This window comes from Oryzias latipes, chromosome 15, assembly GCF_053564925.1.
Source record: "Oryzias latipes strain Hd-rR chromosome 15, Olatipes_Hd-rR_3.1".
In the NCBI taxonomy this organism is placed as follows: domain Eukaryota; kingdom Metazoa; phylum Chordata; class Actinopteri; order Beloniformes; family Adrianichthyidae; genus Oryzias; species Oryzias latipes.
This window is the reverse complement of record NC_136251.1, coordinates 7,231,811-7,244,337: the sequence shown is the minus strand read 5'-3', so window position 1 is coordinate 7,244,337 and position 12,527 is coordinate 7,231,811. Positions and strand designations below refer to the sequence as shown.

Genomic DNA, 12,527 nt, shown 5'->3' with positions numbered 1-12,527 from the left:
TTTATAAATCTGTGAAATAAAACATATCCTCGATTGATTTTTCAACACAAAGACAGAGTTTTAAGGTGTAATATGACATTTAGGACATTTCTGGTATTTTATTTGATTCACACCTTTAATGAGCACAACAAAAGGAACTTGAAATACTGTTTTCTCTGGAATTAATGATCGCAAGGGACCTAAACAGTTTTTAGACATCTTAATTATCTGCCACATAATTGGAATTTCAGCTTCCTTTCCTGCGTTAACCCCTTAATGCCAGAGATGTTGCCGGCCAAACCTAAATAACACGGGCTTTGTGATCTACCGTTACGCTTCGACCGTTTATGTCATCAAGAAGAATCCGTTGAGTCTGACACGGACGAAAGGGAATTGTATGCTGGCTTTGCACCGATATGCAACACTTTAAAGTTAAAGCTGCTTTTCTCTGCTGATTTATGTAGTTGGCGTAAACACTTCACTGCTGTTCAGTGTGCATATGTGGGGGACCACAGATGACCACATGCGTGATTTAGGAATGTAAAGCTTAGGGATATTAAGATGCAGGCCGTTTTGGACATCTGAGGGGGTCTTGAAATGGGCTCCTGAGTTTTTTGTTTGTTTGTGAGCGCTGGGGCGGGTTCAGATAGAGCGGTGGAAAAAGTACGTGTGATGGCGAAAGTCGTGAGGTCCGAGCAAAGATTGTAAATGAAAGACGGATTAAAGACAGCTCTAAAAACTCACGTACGCCTGAATTATCATCACTCAAGAGCGTGCAACACATATCAGCGCAAAGCTGCTTTTCTCTGCTCCAGAATCCGCTGGAATTACAGTAATTGCCTAAACGGTTGAAGAGTTACGTAAGTCAAAAGGATATCAACACTGGAGCTCAAGCGACACTGTTAAATATAAACTTCTTGAAAAAAATCCAGACAGGGTTAAAAAAGATTAACTGTAGGAGAAGATATTTACAGGAGAAAAATCTCTGTTTCATTTCTGTGGTATGTTTATGAGTAATCTTTGGTCTTCGTTCATAAAATGTCAATGTCCAGTTATTGTGCAATGACAGAAAAAGTACAGCACTAAGTTTCTATAGATACCACAAACGAAGACCCGGTCTCAGATTAAATCCAACACTACTAATTCCTGGTAACCGTAGTCTGGTGAAACCTCAATTAGCTTCCATTCAATAAGAAGCACAAATACATCTTCACTTTATGAACCAAAGTCTGAGTAGAAGATCTGTCCATTTTTTTTAAAAATTTAGTAATTTTTGACAAATTTTAATTGTGTGAGCCATGTCACCACATGGTATTTAAGCACTAAATTGTTAGCTAAATAGTTCATGTAATGCAAAGAGGCGACCAGTTTGTGAGTGTTTTCCCTGAGCATCCAGCTGTTGCAGAAGCATGCGTCAGCAAACACTGTGTAGCAGGCCTGACTGTCAAACGGCTCCTGAACCGAACCGCTGATGCAGTCCCCTCCTGCCTCATCTGCCCTGTAGGTACGTCAGTAATCCAGGTGACAGCTACAGATGCTGACGACCCCACCTACGGCAACAGCGCCCGGCTGGTGTACAGCATCCTGCAAGGACAGCCGTACTTTTCGGTGGAGCCACAGACAGGTGAGTCAGGAAAAAAAAGCTCCCATCTTCTGTGCTGACAAACTGAAACAGACTGCAAAAACAAACAGCATTACAACAATTGCAACTGCAAACATGTTCCAAAGTCCATATTCACACCTGCAATCAATTGTAATACCCACATTAACCAAATAAATAAGTCATGAATGGAATTTTATGTCTAAACTGTATAGAGTTGAACGCTGAAACACAATTTTTATGGGCAAAAAGTCTCAGAATTCCTCCGTTTGAATATAAATGCTGCAAAGTCACTGCCTTGAAATATGGTGTTAGAGTTCATCCTTTCCCCTGAAATTGGTGAGATGATGGCATGGCTGGATGAAATAAAAAAGGCTCCCAGAGGACATTTAGCAAGGTCCCTGCAGAGCACAGGCCTAATATTTGAGTTTGCATTAAAAGGAAAAATTGGATGTAAGCGGCGGGGTTAGGGCAGACACTGAGCCGTGTTAGGTCTGAGGGAGCGAGAAAGCACCGCCAGCAAGAGGTCAGGGGGGAGAACAAGAGGAAAAATTGGTTTAAATAAAGGAAGTTCGTGGAAAGAGAGGGGCTGGGGCACTGAGAGTCAGAGAGCTTTGAGCAGAGTAAATCTGGCTAATCAAACCAGTGCTGGGTATTGGACTGGCTCAAATCCATAGCTCACATTTCTAATTGGTTTGGAGATTATCAGCTTTTCATGCTGTCATACTCACGGACGCACACACTTTGCATAATATGACAGCAGAGAACTTCAACGACACTGCAGTTAGACGTAGACACAGAAAGACAGATAGAGTGGGGTGTGATTTTAATAGACTGAAGAGATTAGTGGGCTTTCAGAAACAGATCAAAGTAAGAATCCAGAAACACCAAACTGGGGTTCCAAGTTAGTCGAATGATAAAGAAATTATGCTTTTCCTCAAATATTGTTTTAAAGCCAGAATATTTATATTATTAAAACTCTTTTTATTTATGTCTTTGTCTAAATTTGACTGGCAGTTCCGAAATCTTTACCCTTGTGCTATCTTGTGGGGTCAAAATGACCCCACCCTTACATTGACGTGTTATCCCTACCATGACAAAGGTGGATAAAGGTGGAAAGATTTCATGTAATCCATGGACAGATGACCCCACTCCCAATGTTAACGTGCCTTGTATAGCATAAGGTTACGGTCTTTATCATGTAAAAACGACTTTTTGAGCTTCTAAGTGTACAATAATGTTCATTACTTACTGTGAACAACCCCAAAGCGGTATTTTGATCCAATCACGCATTCGTCTACAAACCTGCGCTCTGAGCACCAGCGCTGCCAGCAGCTGTGGTAGTGGCTCTCAAACTGTGGGAGGCATCCCCACAGAACCACTGACCTATGGCAGTAACGCACCGTACAACAGCATCACCCGTAAGTCATAGGTGCGTGCAACTTACTTTACCTTAAAAATAATTCACTAAACACTTACCGCACGCAAAACAATGGTGCATTCCATTTTCATGATGTCCCTTGAGGTGCATTATGTAGGCCCTGTAACCCTTGTGCTATAAAAGGCTCATCTAGACCCACTAGACAGTGCTCTGAACCTTTTTTCTTCAATGATTTGTGATCTTCACTGGTGTCCATGGATTACATGAAATCTTTCCACCTTTATCCACCTTTGTCATGGTAGGGAGAACACATGAATGTAAGGGTGGGGTCATCTAAGATAGCACAAGGGTTCACCAGAGAAAGGTCCTCTGATGGATGAGCTCAGACTAGCACCCTTGTGCTATCTTGTGGGGTCAAAATGACCCCACAAGATAGCACAAGGGTTAAGATGCAGCCGCTCCTCCGTATGACCCTCTACGGGCCCAGACAACCCAAAAACCTGCAGCATCTGTACGGTTCATGTAAAGCATTACTTGTCTGTTGATAAGTCTTTGGGTATATTTCTGTAGTTGCTGGAATGAAGACTTTTTTAAGTGGCAATCTCAATATGAAGCCCTACTTGGAAGAAACTCAAGATTCACAAGGCATTTCAGATATTAAACAACTAAGGCAGTCAGTCTGTTTAGCACAATGCTATTGATTCTTTCACAGAAAATGTACAAACTACATGATAACTCGCTGATACTCATCTGTTCCATCAGGTATAATTCGAACTGCTTTGCCAAACATGGACCGCGAGGCCCGGCAGGAGTACGATGTCGTCATCCAGGCCAAAGACATGGGGGGTCACATGGGGGGTCTATCAGGGACCACGGAGGTCAGAATCACCCTTACAGACGTCAATGACAACCCTCCCAAGTTCCCACAGAGTGAGTAAACGCCGGCATTAGCTCCATCCATGATTCCTGTTCTGTCATATGACATTCCTATTAGAGGAGTGAAATGATCAGATCTTTTATTAAAAGGTGCAAATGGTGGTCAACCCGAAGCATATTCTGCCATTTATGTCCCTGAATCTATGTCAATGCCATTGCGGCAATGTTTCTTTCCACCTTTTCCAACTCAGCCCCATGTCCAGCAGCTGCTTTTCGCTCCTATTTTTCTATAAATACCAATCTTTCCCATTGGGAATACTCTGACTCTTTTCTTTATCACTTTTTTCTGTTGTTCCTTTCCCCTCCTGTAACTCTGTGCTGAGTGACTCCTGGCAGAGTCTCTGCAGAGCAGTTCCAGGAATGGAGAGAAGATGGGGGGGATCGGGATTTAGCCTGTGGAGAAGCTGAATAGGCAAGAAAAGGGAGAGACTTGAGAGCAGGAGCAGTGAGAGAGACTGCTGAAGACTGCAGAGAAAAATCTGTCAAAACCATCACTCCACTTCTCGCATGTTCTAAAGAGCTGACAGCGTTACAGGCTTGCAACGCGAAGCTAAAATGTGATTCTGAGGAACGCCACAAATGCGTCCTTTTCTCCCCGCTGGAGACTTGTCTTCAGTGTAAAATACCTGAACTTTCCAACCTAACATCTGCATTTTTCATGGGGTTTTCCTGCACAATGATGGACAGCGCAAACCTCAAGGACATTGACGAATCTGTGGCAAAAAGTTAAAAAACCCACTCCAATGAAAATAGTAAAAATTAGGATGAAAACTGTGTTTTGTAGAATTTCCTTATTTAAATTGTTGTGAATAAGGAGCAGAAGAAAAAAAAATGGAATTACCCGGCCACAAGCTACCTGCCCCACTAAAATGTAGATGTAGACAAATCAATCCAGTACGTCTTTGTTTTCCTCGTCTGAGCTGGAATCTGGATCAAAACATTACAGCTGGACTGCTCCAATGTTGCTCGTCATTTCTGTTGTTCCGGTTGTGTTAGGTTAGGGGTGTGAGGGGCTGTAAGCTAGCAGGAGATGGCTTAAATAAAAGGATGATGGGTAGTAAGGCAGGCTCACTCTGTGCCAACAGTCCCAACCATAAGTCAGGGGGAATTCCCAATGAACTCCTGCCACTCTGCAGAAACGATGTCCTGGAAAATAACAGGTTTTAGGATTTTGGATAAAAACGGTATATAATCATAATTCAAAGATCAGTGGGAGCACTTTTAAAATAGATCAAAAGATGAATAGGGGGGTTTAAAATTAAGATTTAATTTCTTTTTTTCTTCTAAAAATCTCTTGATAAATTAAATCTGCTCTAGTTTTGCCAGCAACAAACAGGCTCTCATCAGTGATGAACATTGCAAGTCAGACTCAACTTTTCTTTGGCTGTTGGTGGGAATGAAAAAAAACGAGGCCATCACTGCAAAAGAAGATCAGACATTTAGTCTGGACTGTTGCTTAAGTCAAAGTTTGGTTAGCATTGAATCAGGTTACATCTCTCTGGGATTGTAACTAAACTTGCATTGCTGGTGTGTATTTTTAGTCCTGTTTTTTGTTTCTGTCACAATATTCAGATTAGGCGCTCGTTCAATCCCCTCATGGCAAATAGACTAAACACTTCTTCACAGTTTACATGTTCTATGTTATTGTACTTTAGAAGAGGAAAAGAAATCAGTGAGACAAATAATGTGGATCATGTTAGAGTGCTAACGCTAAAGTTGACTTAGCTTTTGTACGCATTTGAGGTTTCATGATTTAAATTTCTGGAAAAAAAGTGCATGAAAAGGTTGTTTTCACACAAAGAAAGAGCTGGTTTGAAAATGTTCATTTCCACACCTTCTTCTGGTGTGGTTTGCTTTTACAAAGTGCATTTTCAGAAACCAGCCAAGGACTGAAATGAAAAAAATCCACAACTCAAAATGTTGCTCACTTCCTGGCTGATTAAGACAAGGAAAAAGCAAGAGAAAAAAACTGACTAGTCCAACTGACCTTTTGATTATCTCATGAAACAAACAATACTTATACCTACCTCTTCAATATTTATGTTGTGAATCCATCTTCTTTTGTTTCCCTCTGTGGGCTGTATTTTATTTATTTCTTTCAGCTGAAAACACACAATGCTTTCATGGTTTAGTCTTCTGTTGCACTTCGGTTCACCCTCAAGAGATCACTCTGGCTCTCAAGAGAACCAGGGTTCACTTGTTTTTTTTCTTTCCATTATAGAGTTTAAGTGAGCTTTTACTTCTGCCAAACAAAGTGGACTATTGGAACCAGCACACCCTGGCATGACTCAAACCAGTGCAAATGCGCTTTGCCATTGTTAGCATGCAGAAGCTGTATGTCTCCATGAATCAGAGACATGCAGCCAGAATCCCAGCCAACCCCACTCATCCTGGACTCTGTCACTTCCAGCAAGAGGCTGCGGTCAATCAGGACCAGGATCTCTTGCCTCAAGAACAGTTTCTTTCCTAGTTTCTTTCTGACCCCCCCAACACACACACAAACGGTTACTCGTAGCTCTCTAAGTTACACTACTCACTCTCTACTGTACTATAATCCTGTTAGTTGCGAGAAGTAATTGCTAAAAATAACCGTCAATAAGCAAAATCTGCAACGTTTTTACTTTATAGAAAAAGATCTTTACTTTTTATAATTCTACCAATTTTAAGGCTGTAAAACTTCTCATTGCACACTTGATGGCATGACCATTTTCACACTTTTCTCTCTTTTTAAATCCTCAACGTTCAAACCTTTAATGCTAAAGGGTCTAGAATTATAGAATGAAAGCAAAAATCCGTTTGTGATAGAAGAATTATGCACATTTTTTAAGCTGAATGCATTGTGTACATAAGACAGCCAATCAGGATTCAGAACACACACAAAAGAAAAAAAAAAATTGTTTAACTTTAAGTTATTGAAGTTATATAAAACTGACAAATCAGATGCCTCAATTAAAGTAGGTGTCGAACTTTTGAAATGTTGGATTGACAGATTTGTTCGTAGCTAGCATTCAAGTTGAAGGGGTGTGGTCTTCCAAAAAGCTCACTCCTGAGTGGCGAGAGTGGTTGCCATAGAAACGTTGACTCAGACCAAGTCGAACCAATCACTGCTTACTGACATCATCTGGCTACAACATGGTGAAGTCTGAGAAGGAACAGAATTGACTTAATTTTGTTGGCACCGGTGTAGGTACCATAACCGTTCGGCCTGGAACTTCCGTTCAGGGTCCTGGGACTAATGTTGACGTCACGTTATGTGATTGGCTGTCCGTTGGTCCGATGACGTGTCAGATAGTGATTGGTCTGGACAAAGTACAATACTACTAGAGAACAAGATATTGTGAAGTCTGTTGTAAACAAACGTGCCTTTTTTAATTGTTATGATTATTATTGAATGCATGTTGGTTTATAGTTTTTCTTAATCCGTGCGCCCAGTGCTTTATTATTGGCAGAACGGACCCGGAAGAACAACATTTAGCCTTGCTGACAACATTTTCTTTTTTTTTTTTTTTTTTTTTTTTTTTTTTTTTTTTTTTTTTTTTTTTTTTTTTTTTTTTTACCTTGTCCTGTCCAACAGCTGGGCAAACAGATGAGAGCTGAGGGCCTCTTGTGTTGGACATATTTTACTTTAACAAGAGGGGTTATTAATCTTCAGACAAACCAAAGGTATGTCTGAATAGACCCCTTTTGTAATTGAGGCCAAACTTTATTAATTTCAAACATGTTTGAAGATCTTTGGTGTTGGACCGGACGGAAAAGGAAAGAGGGGAAGAAGAGAGAGGGACGTTAGAAAGAGGGGGGGAAGGAGGGTGATAGTAGGAGGGGAAGGGGGATAAGACCATGAAGCAGCATAGAGCAACAAGTTTACTGGTTGTTAATCACCATGGTAAGGCTCAAATGCAGTACAAAAAGGGCGGAGCCTGTCCACACACACACCCAAGTGTCAAACACACCTGCTAGTTGCAAAAATGTCCATCTGTCGACATGTACACAAAACAGATAGTGCTCACACGCATACTTATGCCTTAAAACCAACTAGTGTGTAACATTTCAGTCATTCAGTCACGCAAACCGCCAGTGCAAAGGTGAGCCAACACCCGTGCTCAGGTGAGTGCTCATGTTCTTCTAATATGGATGGTGGAATGTGTAAAGAAGGAAGGAGAGCGCCCAGCCATCCCCACCCCAAGACCCCCACCGCAGCAGCAGCGGCAGCCGGAATCCCCCCACGCCACACGGAAACCGGCAGGGAACAACCGCCGCCCGGGCGACCAAGCCCGCCACCCAGGCCAGGGCCAGCAGGACCGCCGCAAGGCCCCCCAGAGCCAGAGAGCAGGGAGGCACAGAGGGAAAGAGAGGGCCGCCCGAGCCCAACCAGGAGAACAGCCCCCCCGCCGCGCCGGGAGAGCCCAACGCAGGGCCCCACCGGAGAGGGACGCCCACAGCCCCAGATGAGCACCCCACCACCACCCAGGAGTTCCGGGCATCCCCCCGCCCCAACCCCAGGTACGAGCCAGGACCCCCCAAGGGAGACCCGCCCCGCACTCCAGGCAGCCATCCGCCCGGCCCACGGTTGGTCCAGGGAGGAGCAAGGCAGGGGCCCGCCGCCCCCGCCCAGGAGGGGGGAACCCCGGGGAAAAAAGAGGGCCCACAAGGGGTGTTGTAAATATGGCCCGACCAGGCTCGGCCACAGTTGGAAGTTAGGCGGGGCCCAGCGCTCAGGAGCAAGGACCAGAACCCACCCCCCAGGGACACCAACACCCCCGGCTCAGATGTAATGTGAACCCCCCCACCGCGCGGAGAGTGCACCGCCGGGCCCAGGAAGCCGGCACCCCGGGGACACGGCCGCCGCTCCAAAGGGGCCCGTACCCCCCACCAGGGAAGAGGCAGGGGACAGATGGTCCTAGGTCCCACCTTCCTTGCAAAATGTGCGTGCGTATATGTGTGTTTAAGAGGGTGTGTGTGTGCATGTGTGTGTGTTTATGTTGGGATGTATATATTGAGGGGGGAGGGGTGTGTGTACTAAGGGGGGTGCAGTTAAAATTGGCGGGTAGGGCACTAAGGGGACATCTCCTGATTACTCACAGTGATGTCCCCTCACCCTCCCCACCAAGGGGCCCTAAATGTCTAAGGTGCGGTTAAAATTGGCGGGTAGGGTGCTAGGAGGACATCTGCTGCTTGCTGGCAGTGATGTCCAAGCACCCCCCCTACCAAGGGCCCTACATGTCTAAGGTGCAAATAAAACCGAAAGAGGGGGGGCCCACTCCATACGGCAGCCATAGGAGGGGGGGCCACTGCCTAGTAAACCCCCCCCCCCCAAGGCCCATCGCAGGCTAATCCCCCCACCCCCTCACCCTATTATGAGGTTATATGAGGAAGGGGGTAAGTTGGGGACAGCTGGTAGACTGTCCCCCGGTGGTCAAACAGCTGTCCCCCGCCCCCCCCCCAGCAAGGGGGCCAGGCCCACCCAGCCCAGGGGCCCCACCCCCGGAGGCGCCGACACCCCAGGCCCAGCACCACCCACCCCACACAGAGGGAGAGGAGCCAGAAAGCGCCGGCCCCCCCCGGAGCAAGCCCAGGCCCCCACCCCCAAACGCCGGCCCTAGAAGAGCTCTGGTCAGGCCTCGACGGGACCGAGGCAGCCAACCGGCCGGGGAAACCGCCGATGGCCTCAGCGGAGACCCCGACCCGTCAACCCCCCCTGCCCCGTACCAATAGTGGCCCCCCCCCTCCCCCAGAATGCCCCCCCACAGGACAGGGCCGACAAGACCCCCCACCCCACCCCTCCCCAGACCCCGCAGCCGAAGCGGATGACACCCAGAGCGCCCGGGGGCCCCAAGAGGGTTGTCCCGTCCCGCCCCAGAGCCAGGGAAGGGCTGATCCCAGCCCCAGGCGTAGATGGGAAGCCCATCCAGTGCCGCTGGGCCCCCCCCCCCCGAGCAGCGCCCCCCGCCAACCCCCCCCAGCACAGGCAAAGGGACCACCCCCCCAAGCCAAGCCAGAACACCACCCCCCCCCCCCCCCCCCCACCACGCACCCCCACACCCAAGCCCAGAGGACCACGCAGCGCCCCAGCCCGCCCCACCCCGGCGCCGGACCCGACCCCCCGACCAACGGAGCCCCCACCACCCCCCGCCAGGCACCGGAGGCCCCGGCCCCCACCCCAGCCCACGGCAGAAGGGCAAGGAGCAGCGACGACCAGGCCCCCCCATCCCCTAAGTCATGGAGTCAGCTATGGGAGACCAGAGAGACCGAATTCTTTCAAAGTTACTTGAACCTTGGGCTGACATTTTTTCCAAGCTGATCTGATCAAGCAGCAGATTTCTGTGTTGACTTATATTTATATTTTTCTTGCTTTTCCAATTTGTTAAAATAGTTTTTTTAGCAATGCAAAGAGTTATGAAAATGATAGAGCCTAATCCTCCTTCTACATCGATGGCACTCATGTCACCAAGCACACAAAGTGACGGTGAAGCTGTGATTGAAACCTTAAGCCAGACTGATAAATCGGCACATACCTGCTGCCAGAGAGCCTGGACAGGCGTGCAGAACCACAGTGCATGCATGTAATTGTCGGGTAGATTACTGTCACAGTGCTGACAAATGTCTGAGTTGCTGAGACCCATCTTGAACATCCTCTGTCCAGTGTAGTAAATTCTGTGAAGGGTTTTAAAATGGATTAGCTGCAGATTTGGACTTTTTGTCAGTTTAAAGGTGTTTAGACAAAGTTCTGACCAAAAGCTTTCATCTGTGCTGATGCTCAAATCCGCATCCCATTTTGTTGTCGGAAGTGAAATGTTATTATCTAAATTACATAAAAGTTTGTATATTTTGGAGAGAGTTTTATTCATTGAGAAATTGATCAGAGTGGTAACTACATTTGGTAGCTTTAAATCGTTGTCTCTGTATTTAAATTTTTTAGTAATACTTGATTTAAGTTGCTGATATTCCAAGAAGTTATTTATTCCATGTTTGTCTTGAAGTTCCTGGGGAGTTATGAATCTTCTATCAATAATTACGTGCTCTAGTTGTTTTATGCCCCCTGCTTGCCAAGCTGGGAAGTGGATAATTTTTTTGTTTATGAGGATGTCTGGGTTGTTCCAGATGGGTGTCATTTTGCACGGTTGAATTGATGATTTTGATATTTTGAGAAATTCCCACCAGGCTGTTAAAGTGGCGTTTATATTAATAGTTTTGAAACAATCCTGTTTTTTAACTGTTTGGCTAATAAATGGAAGATCTGACAGGTTGATCTTTCCACATAACGCCTGTTCCAAGTCTAACCATGAGTTGGTTTCTGGATTATTTTTTAACCATTTTAAGATGTATTGTAATCTATTTGCAAGAAAGTATTTGTGGAAATTAGGTAATTCTAATCCTCCACAGCTTTTTGCAGATTTTAAAGTTTTTAGACTAATTCTTGCAGGTTTATTGTTCCATAAAAAGCTTGATATGGATGAGTCTAATGTTTTGAACCATTTTAGTGGCGGTTGTGTGGGAATCATTGAAAAGAGATAATTAACTTTGGGTAAGATTTTCATTTTTACCGTGGCTACCTTGCCCATAAGGGACAGAGGCAGGTTGGTCCAGCGTGTTAGATCGTCCTGTATGTTTTTCAGTAATGGGGTGTAGTTTAGCTGCACCAGTTCTGATAGTTTGGGGGAAAAATTGATACCTAGATATTTGATATTTCCTGATTTAACTGGTATTGTGAGTCTTTGCTCCGCATTATTGTTCAGTGGTAATAAAACAGACTTATTCCAATTAATGGAATAGTCTGATATAGAGGAGAATTCATTAATGATTGTTGCCGTTTCATTTACAGAATGTAAATTACTTAAAAACAGTAATATGTCATCTGCATAGAGACTAATTTTATGATGGCTGTGTTTAGTTTTGATTCCTTTAATGCTTTCATTCTGTCTTATTGCTGCAGCTAAAGGCTCAATGAATATAGCAAAAAGAGAAGGAGAGAGTGGGCAGCCCTGTCTGGTTCCTCTTCCGAGAAAAAACCTGTTTGAAGTCTGTTTATTAGTTCTAACTGATGCATTGGGGTTGTGATATAATATTTTGATCCATTTGATGAATGCTTCTCCAAAACCAAACTTATGGAGGGCGGCAATAAGGAACTTCCAATTAACTCTGTCAAAGGCTTTTTCAGCATCCAGCGATAGTATGGTAATTTCCTGGTTTTCAATGTTGGCAAAATCTATTATATTAACAAGTCTTCGGAGATTGTCATCCGAGTGTCTGCCTTTGATAAATCCAGTTTGGTCGAAGTCAATTATGTGAGGAGTGATTTTTTCTATTCTCTGTGCTAGTGCTTTGCAGATAATTTTTACGTCTGCATTGATTAGAGAAATAGGGCGGTAGCTTGAAGGACTATTGGGATCTTTGTCTGGTTTTAGAAGAAGAATTATGTTGGCTGAGTTCATGTTAGGTGGCATTGATTGGCTTTCATTGATAGATGTGACCGTTTCATAAAACGTTGGTGCCAGCTGTTCCCAGAATTCTTTATAAAACTCAGCAGGAAAGCCGTCAGGCCCTGGTGCTTTACCATTAGGCATAAGTAACAGAGCTTCATGAAGTTCAGACAACGAGAACGGAGAGTCTAAGTTTGTTATTTGATCCTCATTT

General features: G+C 45.0%; 1 protein-coding gene across 2 annotated transcripts in view; it reads left to right on the top strand.

Moving 5' to 3' along the window:
• cdh11 (cadherin 11, type 2, OB-cadherin (osteoblast)) overlaps window positions 1-12,527 on the top strand; it is a 111,216-nt gene that overhangs the window by 69,950 nt on the left and 28,739 nt on the right. For both annotated transcript variants that reach the window (XM_023962938.2, XM_078932306.1), the window contains 2 exons: window positions 1,484-1,603; window positions 3,723-3,890. In XM_023962938.2, coding sequence (XP_023818706.1) covers window positions 1,484-1,603; window positions 3,723-3,890 — 288 coding nt within the window. The remainder of the gene's footprint in view (window positions 1-1,483; window positions 1,604-3,722; window positions 3,891-12,527) is intronic.